The sequence below is a fragment of the Patiria miniata genome, unplaced genomic scaffold (genome assembly GCF_015706575.1).
Source record: "Patiria miniata isolate m_02_andy unplaced genomic scaffold, ASM1570657v1 HiC_scaffold_1, whole genome shotgun sequence".
NCBI classification, from domain to species: Eukaryota; Metazoa; Echinodermata; class Asteroidea; order Valvatida; family Asterinidae; genus Patiria; species Patiria miniata.
Genome location: NW_024037047.1, coordinates 17,139,068 through 17,154,155, shown reverse-complemented (window position 1 = coordinate 17,154,155; position 15,088 = coordinate 17,139,068). Strand labels below are relative to the sequence as shown.

At 42.3% G+C, this 15,088-nt stretch overlaps 1 protein-coding gene across 1 annotated transcript in view; it reads left to right on the top strand.

The window, feature by feature from the left end:
• LOC119723935 (sushi, von Willebrand factor type A, EGF and pentraxin domain-containing protein 1-like) overlaps positions 1-15,088 on the top strand; it is a 100,492-nt gene that overhangs the window by 23,747 nt on the left and 61,657 nt on the right. Inside the window, exons 14-20 of the mRNA XM_038194853.1 lie at positions 601-798; positions 2,081-2,216; positions 3,220-3,338; positions 5,675-5,869; positions 6,257-6,454; positions 7,742-7,942; positions 9,052-9,291. Of these exons, the coding sequence (XP_038050781.1) occupies positions 601-798; positions 2,081-2,216; positions 3,220-3,338; positions 5,675-5,869; positions 6,257-6,454; positions 7,742-7,942; positions 9,052-9,291 (1,287 nt within the window). The remainder of the gene's footprint in view (positions 1-600; positions 799-2,080; positions 2,217-3,219; positions 3,339-5,674; positions 5,870-6,256; positions 6,455-7,741; positions 7,943-9,051; positions 9,292-15,088) is intronic.

The following is a 15,088-nucleotide window of genomic DNA, read 5'->3' as shown; positions in this document are numbered from 1 at the left end:
TCGTAATTTCTTCGACAATAGGGAGACACTGGTCATTAGGGAGACATTTTCATGTCTCCCTAATTCCACAGCCCACCTTTAGGGGCAAAATTTTGCTGTCGCAATCAGGTTATATTTGTTGCTCGTGGTCTAATTAGTAAAAATACCAAAATTCGTGGAAAAAGGACAAGGGAATATTGGGTTAGGGCACATTTAAGTTTGAAAAACTTTGTACACAAGTCTATCGGAATATCTCCCAAATGACCCATTCCCGGTTATTATTTTTATTAATTATTATTATTATTATTTTTTTTCTGAGGGGGAAACACTTTTATCTGCACCTAATTCTGCTTTCAAACACAGACAATTGGCGAATATATGTTTAGCAGTGCATCGATCCTCTTTCAGTCAAGTCATACACAATCAAATAACTTTAAAAAAGAGGCTTAAAATTGACATTTTAATGTGTTTTTTTTCCACTGAAGCATAGTGCTTGATATGACAATGCCGTGTAAATGAGAAGTGCATAGCAAGTCGTGTAATGATCTATCTGGTAAGACATATGTTTGTTTTATATAATTCCATGTCATTTTTTTCTTTTTTTTTGGATTACTCATCTAGTGGTGGTGACATGCCCTGGTCCATTCTCCATCACTCATGGAACCATAGAGCCTGCCCTCTGCAGTCAGGCCCAGACTTTACCCTTCAACACAGCCTGCCAATTCTCTTGTGACAGTGGCTTCCAACAATACGGTCCAGCGGTCAAGACTTGTACCGAAATTGGCGTCTGGAGTAATCTTCAAAATACTGTCTGCCTTGGTAATTGCAGCATATGATCGATACTAACTGTACGGCAATGCATACTGGGAGCTTCTTGCATTATTGTTCCCGTTTGTGGGTGCGGAAAAGAGTAACATTATGTTTTCATTAGAAATTAGGTTTTTTCCTCCCTTTCTTCATGTTATGAGCGACACCGAAATCATGCATTCGTATGGCAATGCGTATAGCAAGCCAGCAGTACTTGTGTGTTGCCAATGCATTTTTTGTATGTGCATAATACCATGACGCAACAAATGCCCTAGGTAATGTTGTACATCAGGTCGTGTTGACCAGGCCTAACCGACCCGAAACATTATAGATATAAACCGAATCCAAATGGTAACCGATCTGAACTCCCTAAAACCAACCCAACCCGACCTAGCTGACCCGAAAAAATTCAATGAAAACTGAACCAAACCAACCCCCAAAATCTGAATATATATGTGGCTTGGGCAACTGTGTCCGCTTTTTGTGCCTTAACTTACCCGCGTTGCAAGAAAATCATTGTCTCTCGGTCACTGAATCATACCGTATGGTACTCACAATGTGACTTACTGGTGGGCCTACGTGCTTTAGACTGTGCGGGGTAGACCACAAACCACAGTTGGTTGTACTCATGGGCACAGTGACTCTGCAATAAATATTGCACTGTGTGAATGCCTGAACTGTTTCAGTTTTTTTCTTCGGTTTATTTCGGTTAAATTCAGAGTATTTTCCAAGATAGCTTAACCGACCCAACCCGAAAATTGCAAACGCAAAACTGAAACCGACCTGAACTGACTGAAATGATGGACGAACCAACCCAATCCGAAGTCGGTTTCGGGTTGGGTCGGGTTGGTTTCGGTTTTGCGTTGGGTTTGCACAACATTAGTCCTAGGCACACACGTTCTTGTTAGAATTTGTAACTCAACCTCTCCAACATGTTTACTATATACCATTTTTTTTTCTACAGTTGAAATTTTAGTTCTTCCATCTTATTTCAGTATTAAAACAAGATATAATAATAACTGTTAGACTATGGTATATTCAACTGTCAATATTAGGCTACCAGTAAAGTATACAGTGAGGTTGTCACAATGGCCGATCAGACCAGCATTATATCTACGGTTTCGGTGGCATATGAAATGTGGGATGGGATGCCGATCTATCGCAGCTCACTTTCTCATAATTTCAAACATTATTCTCATGTTCATCCTTACAATTACTGTTTTTTGTTGTTTTTGTTTTAGTGCCGCCGGCCAGTTACATAATTAAATGTTTCAGATTTTGTTTCACTTCTTAGACGTGCAGCCTCCCGTTTTTGACACCAGCTGTCCGCAATCTGTGTCGGTAAACAACGATGTTGGCTCCACCTCTGCGATAGTGAATTTCGACGTACCAACCGCGACTGACAACTCTGGAAACGTCACTGTGAACAAGTAAGTGATGTCTAGAAGCAAGTTACCTCAAGAATCATACATGGTTATTAAACAATATTAGTTTGAGTATCTTGAACCTATATGCTAGTTGACTATGGGCTCTGTGCACACGTACCCACTCAACGGTAAGAAAGGAAGATTTGGGGAGACCACCGGGAGAGACATTCTAACACATGCCAACGACGCCTGTATAATGCTTACACAAAGATGCTGTGGTTTTGCGTTAGCTTGAGTAACTCCAGCTCATATGCGCTAGCTTGAGTAACTCCAGCTCATATGCTCATCGATGCCGAATTCCCGATGAGCATATGAGCTGCATGGAGTTACTCGATGTCGAATTCCCAATGAGCATATGAGCTGGAGTTACTCAAGCTAGTCTGGGGTACTTTAAATTTGCACGTACAAGTATGAGAATGCAGTGTGTTCAAACCACTGGGCTCTCAAAAGTGGTAAAAAATAGTGCCCTCTCTTGTTCACGCATGGATTCGTACTAGTCCAGTCAACTATTCGGAACCAGCCTGAGGTCCATTGCATTGCTAGTTACAATAGCCACACACATATCAATATACACAGCAGGGAATCAATACCAAGAAGTTCCATGATGACATCTTAACTATCATTATTTTGACTAGAGATTTTCACATTAGAATATATACAGACATGTTTTGACTGTCAGTTAACTAGAGACATTGCTATTAGTGCTCAGAAGTATTAAGTTACGCAAAAATCAATCACTAGTCGATCAATGGTCCTCGCCTGAACTTGCCCTTTGTTGACAAAGGTTGGACTATAATTGACCATGTTTGGTCTCTTCTGCCATTAGCTTAATGTATATGTTGGTGACATTCAAACTGGGAGTCCGAACCAAGACATTTTGGACTTGTTTACTTGCAAGCCTCTCAAAAACTTTCTCCAGTGGCAATTGATCATAGCAGGCCAAACTGCATCTACTCAGTGCACCATCCATCAAATTGTTTTTTTTTAAATGATATTTGTTTGGCAGATATGCTGGCCATCCTGACTCAGGCAGTAGCTTTGCAGAAGGCAGAACCACAGTCACCTTTACCGCGACAGATCCCAGCGGCAACGCTGCCCAGTGCGATGTCATTGTGATAGTAACAGGTAACTAGAAAATACACATCAATATATCAATTATACTGCTGCACACTGCTTATTGACTGGATTGACCTGAAATACACAAATAAACAAAATTTGCTGGCCCGACATTTTGGTCTTAACAAGACCTGCTTTAGAGGAAAATGACCAAAGAGCTGCTAACAATTCATGTCACAGCCGGGCATGTAGTAAACAGCGGGTTGTGGGGGGATACACCCCTTCCAATAATTTCTCTCAATTGGCATTTAGAGCTTCAATCTGCAAATGGAAACCACCCCTGCCCTCTGCTGTCGAGGAGGGGTGGTGGGGGTGTCGGACCCCCATTAACATCTTAGTTGGCAAAATTGTCATCCTAGTTGTTGGTAAAATTATGTGCCTGTCAGCAAATTTGCCTCAACGACGCCCATGGTCACGGTAGCCATTGTGTTGTCTTTAGCATACTCTTTCCAGTTCTTACTGTCACGTGTGTTTCAGCCGCTCATTTAGTTTGCACGCATGCGCACTCAAAATATGAAATACTGATTATCAGCAAACATGGATGTCTGCAGTTGCAGTTTGACCCAATGAAGTATCAGTCAACATCATGCTCGAAGTACTTTGATAAATTTTTCTTTCCACGTGGACAGGAATTTAAGGCAATCAAAGTCACTTTTGCAAACCTTAGCGCAAAAAAACAGAGAGTATTTGATGCATTTTTTTTGTTTTTCCGTGTCGTGTACTACGAAAGTATTGGGTCAGAAATTCAAAACAGGGGACAGTTTAGGGGATAATTTTTCAGTTTTGCCGAGTAATTGTAAACTTATATAAGATTTGAGGCTTTGCATGGTGGGGTATTGGTATCGTTTCGGTTTGCGGTAACACCATGTGGTAATAACTACTGCTTAGAAGATATTAGTTCTGAGAAGAACTTGTCCTGCTTATTATCAACTTTGCTAAGTAGTTTTTTGTTCTGTTTAGAACAGTCCTGCTGTAAGTTCTAAAAGAACTTGTCTTTGGTCTCAACGTTTCGACTAGCCTGCTCTAGTCATCGTCAGGAGACTGACGAATTGTAAACTTGTCTTCACTGAAAAATGGTAAAGGATGCCACGGAAAGTGCGATGTATAAATATCACTTAAAATGGAAACCGTTTTTAAATGAGAAAAGTAAGGTCTCACGTTATAAGTTTTTGTTGTTGAATGTAACGTTATTGTGCACGTACCTGTACACAGACCCTGGAATCTGGCCCGTAAACATGGCTAGCCACGTGCCACGCGCCACGGCGCTCCGTTTGTGATCTGTCGACGCGTTGGAAATGTATACATTTAACTGAAACGATTTACAACTGACTGGTTCCCGGCCCTGAAATGCAGTTAAGTACGATCGTAGAGGGCACTGGGACCAGTTTATTTGTGCACGAAGCTTTCAAAATGGGTTTACTCGAAAAATGACGATTTTTATAAGCTACAGGTTTCCTTCTTACATCAAATCACCTGTAAAATGAAAATAATCTATCATCCTTTCCGATACTACGGCCGATCTAAGGTAAACCCGGCAAATTGTCCAAATGTGTAAACCAAACTCAAAAGCGAACGATGTTTTTCCTTTTCATTTTGTACGTTTTTTGTCCATAATTATTGTTTTTTTTATATATTTGAAAAGGTTTTTAGCGCCGTTACCACACTGTAGAGACAATTTATATCTTTGTTCACTTGGTCTACTGATAATTTTTGGTTTGAATCATCTTTTAAGTACGTTTGAGAAGGATACATTTTAAGACATGAAAACCAGACAGTTGTTCATTGCGTCGTCTGCTACCGCTGTTTGCAAGCCGACGACGCGGAGGAAACCATTGCGCATGCGTGAGAAGACGAACTAAATGCACGCACGGTCTATGGGGCTGAAACATAGTGCTGTATGCACGTGATCACATTCATGCCCTTTCACCTTGCCTACTGCAGCTTTTTTGCGTCATTTATATATGCTGACATAATTTCTCTGCCTTAAAGAGCAAAGATACTATTGAGAATGCGGTAATAAAGTCTGATGCTGTGCTATAGGCCTCATGGTATTGTCAATCTGCGTGTAGTCTTGGCTCAATTGGCATCAGATTTGTATTTGAATCTTCAAACCTCAAGTCCGAGCCACTTACATTGAGTCCACGTCCCAAGTCTGAGTCCTAGTTTAATAAAGTCTGAGTCACCAAAATTGTGACTTGAGTTGAATCAGACTGAGTCTGAGTCACGAGTCATACATCTCTTATTCACACCGTGGCTTAATTCACTTCTCAGTCAAGATGGCCTTAGCAAAAGGTTATGGTAACTTTTGTCCCATGTTGCAACTTCTTGTGAATTCCCTCCACCAGTCCATCGTTGTCAGAGACTTCCAGCCCCGATGTTTGGCACTGTCCTCTGTGACTTTGCCATTCCCATCGTGGACACCGTGTGCAGCTACAGTTGCAACACCGGTTACAATTTGACGAGCGGATCGCAGACCAGAGCATGCCACATGACGAGCAACGTCACGACAGACTGGGATGGGCAACCTGCTGTTTGTACAAGTAAGTTTTAATTAGAATGGTCTTTTCTTCTTTACCCCTAATAGAGCCGGGTTTTGAGGGGCATCCTACAGCCAACGTTGGTGGATTCCTTTCCCTTCTGAATTTAGAAGGGCAATGACCAATTGTTCTGAAATTTTAAATGTTAAGTACATACATAAAGTTTTAGCTCAATCCAAAAGAGCTTTCTGTAATTATAATCATTACATTCTCTGCTTCAATAGTAATTTAGTAAAAGAAAGGTCTATAGTTGGAGCAGTCCTCGCCACAGTAGGTACTGCTCAACTACAGTTGGGATAGTTGCTGTAGTTGGAGTGTCATAACATCATTTACCATAAGGAATAAATATTAAACTAAATGAAAGGGTCCACGTTTTTGTCCCTGCCCTAGTTGTGCGATGCCTATCCCAGCCCACGCCTTCGAATGCCGTCAAGTCTGGTTGCAGCATTGATGCGACAGCCAGAGAGCCTTACGGCACGGTGTGTTCCTTCTACTGCGTGACCGGCTATGGGGCAGAGACGACCGACGAAGGGAGATCGCGCTGCCGGGAAGATGGAACCTGGTCAGGAACAGATCTTGTCTGCACTGGTAAGCGTGAAGAGATTTTGCTTAAAAACATCTGCGTGTTATTGCCGGTCTTTACATAGTCTTGGGGCCAATTTTACCTGGGGCCGAAATCCTGAGATGTCTTTATGAATGGCAACTTGTCTTAACTCGCGACTTGTCCTAGGATAAATTTCATCAAACTTAAGACAACGTCAACACGTCTATGCTGTGTTTCCATTGGACTTTTTTCCCATTGGACTTGTGTAGTCTGTTTTACAGTGTAGTCGTGGTTGTTCTACAGCGCGGAGCTGCATCTGAGTATCATCTTATCTCATTAAGGCATGTCGTCTTGTCAGTGCAACAAGGTCGTATGTCCATTCTGCAACAAAGTCGTATCTCACGCGTATACGCTCCGTGCAACAACGTCGTATCTCGACGTCCATTGAATTTGCATGTACATCCGGGTTATTTTAAGCCACATACGACCTCTTGACATTCTGAAACCTCGCGTTTTGCGTTCATGCCATTTTACGAGATACGATCTTGTTGCACTGACGCGACGATGTGTCCATTTGTATATCATCTGGAAATCATTGCTGTTACAGACGAGTGTTGGCCTAGAGTTACAGTTTCGAGGAAGGAAACTGCTTTAGATACAAATTTGAGAAGATTTCTTATACATGGGTAGCTATAATAATATAAGCATATTTACAAAATTTAATTCTACCCAAACACCTAGTCGACTTTTGAAAATAGAGTGTTGGAATGGGGAGTAAGAAAGACTCTATCGTACTTGTATCTTTACCAGCCAACCGATCCCGGCTGGCTCGATAGTCGAGTGGTAAGAAGTTTGCACTAGTAAGAAGGAGGTCGCTGGTTTGAGGCCCGCCGAGCAATTTTGTGATTTTTTCTCTCAGTCTTTATAAACATACATCCGTGAAGGGCAAAACCCACAAAAATTCCACCTGATGAATAGGCCCTGGTTATCATTCGGAGTGACTGTAACAGTTCCACGTAATTGCTCCGTAATTGCCTTTTTTGGGTTCAGTGTGTCTGTGGAATATCAGTCAGACATGGTGTTAGCCTACTGGGGAACCTGCAGTGGGCACAGTTCTTGAGCAAAAACAAATTGGGGGAGGGGAGAAAGGGGTGCTTAACACATGATTTGGGGGTGGGTTAGAATGAGATTGGAAGTCTCATTTAAAAGTCCTTGGCCCTCCTCGGCCCTTTGTTTCATTTCACCTTTTTTGACCTAGCCATATTTAAAAATAAAAATTAAATCAAGTAAGATATTTTTGTTTTGCTCATTCCCTGATTGGTCAACTGCAGAGACCGAGTGTCCAATCCTGAGCCCAGTCTCTGGCGTCTCTCTGCTCCCGGCGGTATGCTACAACCGCCCAGTCTTTGGACGTGACTGTCTCCTATCCTGCGTCCATGATGGTTTTGTCATAGACCCCCAAGGCATGGACTATGTCACATGTCTAAGCAACGGGCAGTGGTCCCATAGCATCTCAACAATCCAGTGTGTTGGTGAGTCAGTTAAATTTTATTGACTTTCAAGTTAAAATTTCAGTGCTGACCAAACGTAGCTCCAATGATAAAACCTCTTTTACATGTGTTCCTCAATGTACGTGTCAAATTAATGGAATTTCGATAGGGTTGTGTTAATGCCACTTACAGTTACACAAAAATTGTGCTAATGTTTGTCAGCATTGAGAATATTGGCACAAGAGGGACCAGCTGGTTGCCACCAACATTAATGAATGTTATCAACAAAGGCAAACAGTCTTCCTGAGTTGTTAGAAATTCCCATATTTAAAATGGCGACACCTCGTGACATTGAACATAATCATGGCTCTGTCAGGGCTGAAATTTTTTCGCTTTTTTTTCACATCCTAAGTAAATTCACATGACAAATTTTTCTTGCTTAACAGTCACAAGTAATGTATCTTAAATTCAAAAAGATTCTATGTAAGTTTGGTGCTGCCATGACAACAGTCTTTCAATGACGACATCGTTTCCTTTCAGGTTGGCGTGTTTGTAGGGCCAAGCTAGAACAAATGCAAACACATTGGCATGACTGAACGCTCCCCAGTTTTTATGGATATCAAAAGATATCAAAATGTCAGATATTGACAGTGTTTGAACACTGCGTCAGATGGCCTCTAGCCATATCCTCCTCTCCCTTTGAATTTCCCAAACTGACAAGAAGTAGCCACTGCTGGTGGGTATGATTCAAAATATGATCCACGACTTGGTTACCGTTTAGCATGAGCGACAATCTTTCTGAAGTTGGGGATTCATCCCCGAATAAAAACTATAGCTTACATATGATTCTATGACTCACAATAGCTGATTCAATAACTCCAACCTCAAAAATGACATTTAAGTGATGAGTAAATTGATGCCTGAGATCGCACCACAGAGTGAACCCAATGCCGTTAGGGCTTCGTGCTCGCATTAGTTCAGATCAAGGTGTGTCCCCCCCCCCCCCGCCACTATTGAGAAGCGATTGGCGTCCTGTTGGTGCATTGTCTTGAGCTTTCTCAACATGTGAAATCCAGAGGAAGGGCATAGAATTTAATCGAGGACGATGACACCATTCCTGATGATGACAATTAACATCTTTCATTTTCCAGATCGTCAGAGCCCGCGATGGACAACCTGCCCGTCCGTCTTTATTGTCCACGTCGAGGCCGGTCAGACATCAGCCCAGGTGGACTGGGTCATCGAGGCCACAGATAACGATGACCTCCCGCCGACAGTGACCTGTGACCCTGGGCCTGGTCAATTTAACCTTGGCGACCACCAGGTCATCTGCACTGCCATGGATTTGGCGGGAAATTCGGGGACGTGTCGTTTTCAAGTTACAGTGGAAGGTTGGTATCAATAATTAATGCTCCAAGCCAACTTGAATTATCGATCCTGATTAGTGGATTAGTGGCAAATAGTATGGTATTATCCCATATACCATATGGTCTATCACATTCCACATCTTGCACTATTCTAGAATGCCCGAAACTTAGCCTACTGCATGCACAATGGGATGCAATGAGATAACCATTGAAAAGTTTGTGTACAGCATGCGTACGTGTTCCATCTCTACTTTGCATAAGGTTTGCTTGAAGATAAACTTGTTTTCCTACCTGCGCTCGTGGAACATGGAAAATGGAGTGCATCTGTGTCCCGTACAACTCGGCTTTCGGCTTTGTGGCATATATAGAACACGGATGCAAATCATTTTTTTCGTATTTCACTTGGGCTCGAGGGTTAATTGTAAAATAGTAATAAATTAAAATATATATTGCGCGGTCTTCATAAAAATGATCAACCTGCATTACATAAAATACCACAGAAAATTACATTAAAAAACAAGAAATAAAATCAGTTACATCCTATGTTAAAAGAGGGGTAAAACTACTGGAAAATATGTCAAGACGATAAAAAAAATCCTAAATTAAACGAAATGTAATAAAATGAAATTGAAGTTTAGTTATGATTCTACCGAGTAACCACTAGCACTGAAGGACTGACGTGAGATTGCACCTGCCACCGGTATTTCTTCGTCACACTTGAGAGAGTCCTTTGTCAAAAGGATGAATCTCCCTATATAAGTGAGCCCCGCGATCCATGCCTCGGGGCATTTTTGTAGGAGTATTAATAACTTTTTGTAGTTTAAATGGGAGGGAAAATGCACTTTTATTCAAGTATGTAAACCCCATCAATGTAGTCCCCAGAAATGAGGGCGGGGACGTAAGTCCTTCAGTGCTAGTGGTTACTCGGTAGAATATTTTGTACACCCGGAAGATGGGAAGTAGTAAGCCAAATCTTCCTTGTCTTACACCATAACCAAATTTCTCTGGTCAAAGAATGTAGCAAGTCTGATTTTGAACCACCAAAGTGTCGTATATAGGCTACCACTGTGGTATTATCTGATCTAAGATGGACGGATGGGTCGTTATCATCTGCAAAGAATGATTGTAATGCTAAAAAGCAAGCCTTTAGCTCAAGCCAATTGATATGATGCGTGGCCTCATCTTTGGACCAACGCCCACCAGTGGTGCGACCATTAAAGTGTGCACCCCAGCCCAGAGTAGATGCATCAGTTTCAATTACGTGATCAGGATCGTGTCTATGCATAGGCGCAAATGACACTGGTAGTTCGTTAATCCACCAGTTCATATCTGAAACTGCGTACCTGGAAAGACTCATTTTGGCCTCAAAATCACCGCCATTTTGTGACAGTGCATGGTTCTTTTCGTTTTCTAATGTTCTTCTGAACAGAGGTCCCTTTAGTGAACACACGTGGTGCACATGCTAAACCAAAGGGCAGGCAGGTAAACTCGTATACCATATTTCGCCAAGTGAATCCCAGATATTTCCTATGCTCAGGGGCTATAGGTACATGTACTGCAAAAAATGCATCCTTAAGATCTATAGAGGCCATGTAACATTGAGGCCGTATCAGCTGAATTGCTGTGCAGTCTCCATTTTGAAATGGAAATATGCCACAAACGTATTAAAACCCTTAAGATTTATAATGGGTCGGAAAAGAACCATCCTTTTTAGGTCTGATGAAAATATTTTAAATAAATTCACCATCAGTATGATTCGTTTGCACTATAGCTCCTTTTTCGAGCATTTTGGCAATTTCTGTGGCTATAATTTCAGCCTCAGGGGTTTCAAAACGCAATTCCCTTGGAATGCGAGTTTGGTATGGCATTTTAATGAGTTCAATATGGTAGTGCTGAATAGCATCAAGCACCCAATCATCAGATGTAATCTCGCGCCATTTGGCTATATGATTTGCGAGTTTACCTGCCAATAACCCCACAACCTGAGTGTTATCACATTGGTGCTACATGTAGCTCACCGATTTTACTTGGCATCGGATTGCTGCCGTGTCTGTGCTGGCTTTCTTTTCTTCCAACGTTTTGGGCGACTGGAGTTTCCCTGCCGCGTTTGCCCACTGTACATGTGGAAAGTCTTACCATTTCCCCTTTGTCTTGCTCTATCCGATTTCGGAGCAGCTGACGAACTCAAACGCTGGCCAAATTTTTGGCCTAGTTTATTCGTTTCTTGAATATCTTTGCACTGTTTGGATAAATCATCCCCAAACAAGAGCCCGGTTACGGGCACTTGGGCAGAACAAAGAGACGAATACTGCTGGTTCAAAATCGGGCTTGATAAGCTCTCTATGCCTGAAATTAAGCTGGGTGATGGTATGGCCAATTATAGCCATTGAATCCAGTAGATTAGTCACTAGCGTTTTGTGATCCACGCTCTTGCTACTCATTAGAGTCTCAATGCATGACACAATGGGCACCATACCTTTTTGTGCCGCATGTTCAATCTTTTGTAGTTTGATGTCCGTTGATCTTGTCTTGGACTGCAGAGAATTCCAGATTTCTGGATTAACTCTGGTAACATCCATTTCTGGAATGTTAGATGGTCGCTTGAAACTATTAAGTTTCTCTGCTACCTTCTCTTCTGATGTTTTCTTGCGGAGTAGTTTGCTGATGACGCCCGCTAGTTTCTTATCAACCTTGTTCCCAGAATCTTCTCCAGAGTAGAACTGTTCTACTGCGGTGAGTACCCCGGCTGATGAATTATCATCGGCATCGGGTTTGAGAAGGTTGTCAATTAGCTGGCCCGTTGCAAGCGACTCGTCGCTTGATGAACTTGCTGCTTGGTCTGCTACTACATGGTCGACTTTCTGTTTCTTCGTTGGCGGGTTCCCCAACGAAGCCAAGACTGTAGACTGGAGAGTTTGCATTGCGTCTGCCATCGTTGAAATCTTGTCTTGAAGAGACGCAAACTCTTGTCTGGTGACCTCGTCCGAGGATCTGGTTGATTTCTTTGACTTCGCCTTGGCCTTAACGACCGGTGGATTACCACCGGCGGCAGAGAGCGAAGTACATGTAGACGGGAGTGGGTCGGCGTTTGCCACAACACCACTGCACTCAAGGTCCGAAGGACCGTTGAGTAAACTCAAAATGTCCGCGGAGAGATGCGTGGACATTGCTGCTATACGAAGTTATACCGGTCACGAAAATGCACTAAGGCATGGATCGTGGGGATCACTTTTATAGGGAGATTCATCCTTTTGACAAAGGACTCAAGTGTGACGAAGAAATACCGGTGGCAGTTGCAATCTCACGTAAGGCCGAAGTGCTATGTGGTTACGAGGTAGAATTAAAAATACACCGATACATGAACATCAACATTAGATAAAAACCAGTTTAAAAAGATAAGTCATGACTTAACGCTTAAAAACAAAAACAGAAATTCTGGGGCTGATAGATGAGCAATACAATTAGTTAAAAGCCAGTTTAAAAAGATAGATCTTTACTTTACGCTTAAATATGTCAATGGACCGCGATTGTTGGATATCAGCAGGCAACTTATTCCATAGTTCAGGGGCTGCATTTAAAAAGATCTACCCCAGGTGTTTTGCATATTCTACACTTTATTGTTGGAATGTAAGCAGTAAGGGAAAAAATCAAGAATGATTTTTGTTTTATTGAACTACAGGAGAAATACATTTGATGCACAAATAACACTAACCACAACTCATGGTAAGTGTTGGTCAATGGCCCCCACATGGGAGGTCCCCCACATCCTGTTTCCAAGTACTCTCCCTCATGAGTCATGGAAACAGATGCTTTTTCATAGCAACCAGTTCATTGAAATAATTAGTATTGTCTCTATGTGTCATGAAATGGGTTTATATGTGCAAGTGTGATCAGCTTCATTCTGATTCAAGCCACAGCAGCACTGACTTCAAGAATTTTCTTCACGATGCCTCACTGATGTACTTTGGGGATAGACAGTGTAAAGCTTTGAACATTAAAAGAAGTATTTTAAAATCTATACAAAATGTTACTGGCAGCCAATGTAATTGACACAAGCCCGATGATATGTGGTTGAATTTCTGAGTGTTGCTAACTAGCCTAGCAGCTGCATTTTGAACTCGTTGTAACTTAGCTATTTCAGAGGCGGGTAAGCCATACAGAAGACTGTTACAATCATCATCATCAAGTCGACTCTCGTCGGACTGCAACAAAGGTACGCCATACATCACAGTCTCGCATGGCAATCCTGATCTCGGCTGTGGAGGCAAGCCCAGTGTCACGACACAGCTGGTCCACATAGGGTAGTGTCTGCCCACCTCAAGAGGCTACCCCATATGTGGGTTCCCTTTGGATGAGTTGGCTTGCAGCTATCTCTGGATGTCATACATACGCAGTGTCCATCCAATCGCAGACGCCTAGTTCTGATAGTTGTGGAGATCCTTGGCAGGTTGCCATAGAGCACCTCATTCCTGACTTTGTCTCTCCAACTCACGTCTAGAGCCATCCTCAGCATGCGAGTGTAGCAGCCATCGAGTCGAGCCTCTTGCTTTGTAGTAAGGGTCCATGCCTCAGAGCCGTAAAGTAGGATGGACTCTACAGATGCACGGAATGGAGCTCGTTTGAGTTTATCCGGCATCATAGACTTCCAGATCTGCTTCAGGATTTGGCAAGCCTTCCAAGCCTGTACTTTCCTCACTCAGATGTCCTTGTCTGTTAAGATGATGCAGGAGCCAAGGTACTTGAAGTCTTTTCTCACTGCTAGGGTAACGTAGTGCCTTGGTGTTGACTTTCACATCCCCAGTGTTGATGTTGAAGCACATGACTTCCATCTTCTTGGCATTGATCTGCAGACCAATCTTTTTGTACTCGCCTTCCACGCTGAGGAGCAGAGCTTGTGCCTTCTGCACCGAATCTGAGACCAGAGGGATGTCACTATTACAATAATCAAGGCTGTTGGTAACAAATGCATGTACGAGAGTGACAACAACTTGCTAATGTTGCTAATTTGAGTCAAACCAAGCTCCCAAATTTCTAACTGACGCACTTGGAGCAATGCGAGTACTGCCAATTTTAAGGTTATCAACTGAGAAATTCAGTTTTGTCATCAGTAATCATTAATCTATCATGAAGCATCCATGCTGTTATTTCTCTAATACAGTTTTCCATAGCCTCAACGGCTCAGTGCAGCCTGTGTGACACTTGAACCAGGTTTAAAAGACAAGTACAGCCGAGTGCCATCAGTGATAACTAATAATAGGACGTCAAGGTGCTACAGAACAATAATTAGAAGAAAAGAAGTGTGCTCAATTTGCTACTTAATTTAGGTTAAGGGCAAGCACATGCCAACATTATTATATTGATTTTGGCAGTGCTTTTTCAAGCCAGTCAGCTGACACTGGCAAGCTCGATGGTTAAGACATCTGCACTAGAAGGAGGTTTTGGTTTCGGATCCCACCTGAGCTCTCAGACAACACTAAGTATACAGTGCTTACAAAATTAGTTGTCAGAAGGCAAAGCCATTGTAAGTTCTACTTTCAGAAAAATTCAGGCACGTGAACATGTAAACTTATGACGCCCCCTTCAATGGAGAAACCTTTATACTCATGTTCAAAGCAACTGCCCCATGACAGATTATCTGATCACTGCAATGCTTATGCCATTGAAGGGAGCCTTCATGATAGAATTGATAGCCTGCCCAGATTGGTCAAACCCAGTTTCAGACTAATACTCTAGAGTTGCATCAAACTAAATTATTTCTAAGTATATTTGTAAATTAATAGTTTGGCATTCAAAATATTTAGAAATGACTGGGTCCGGCCAG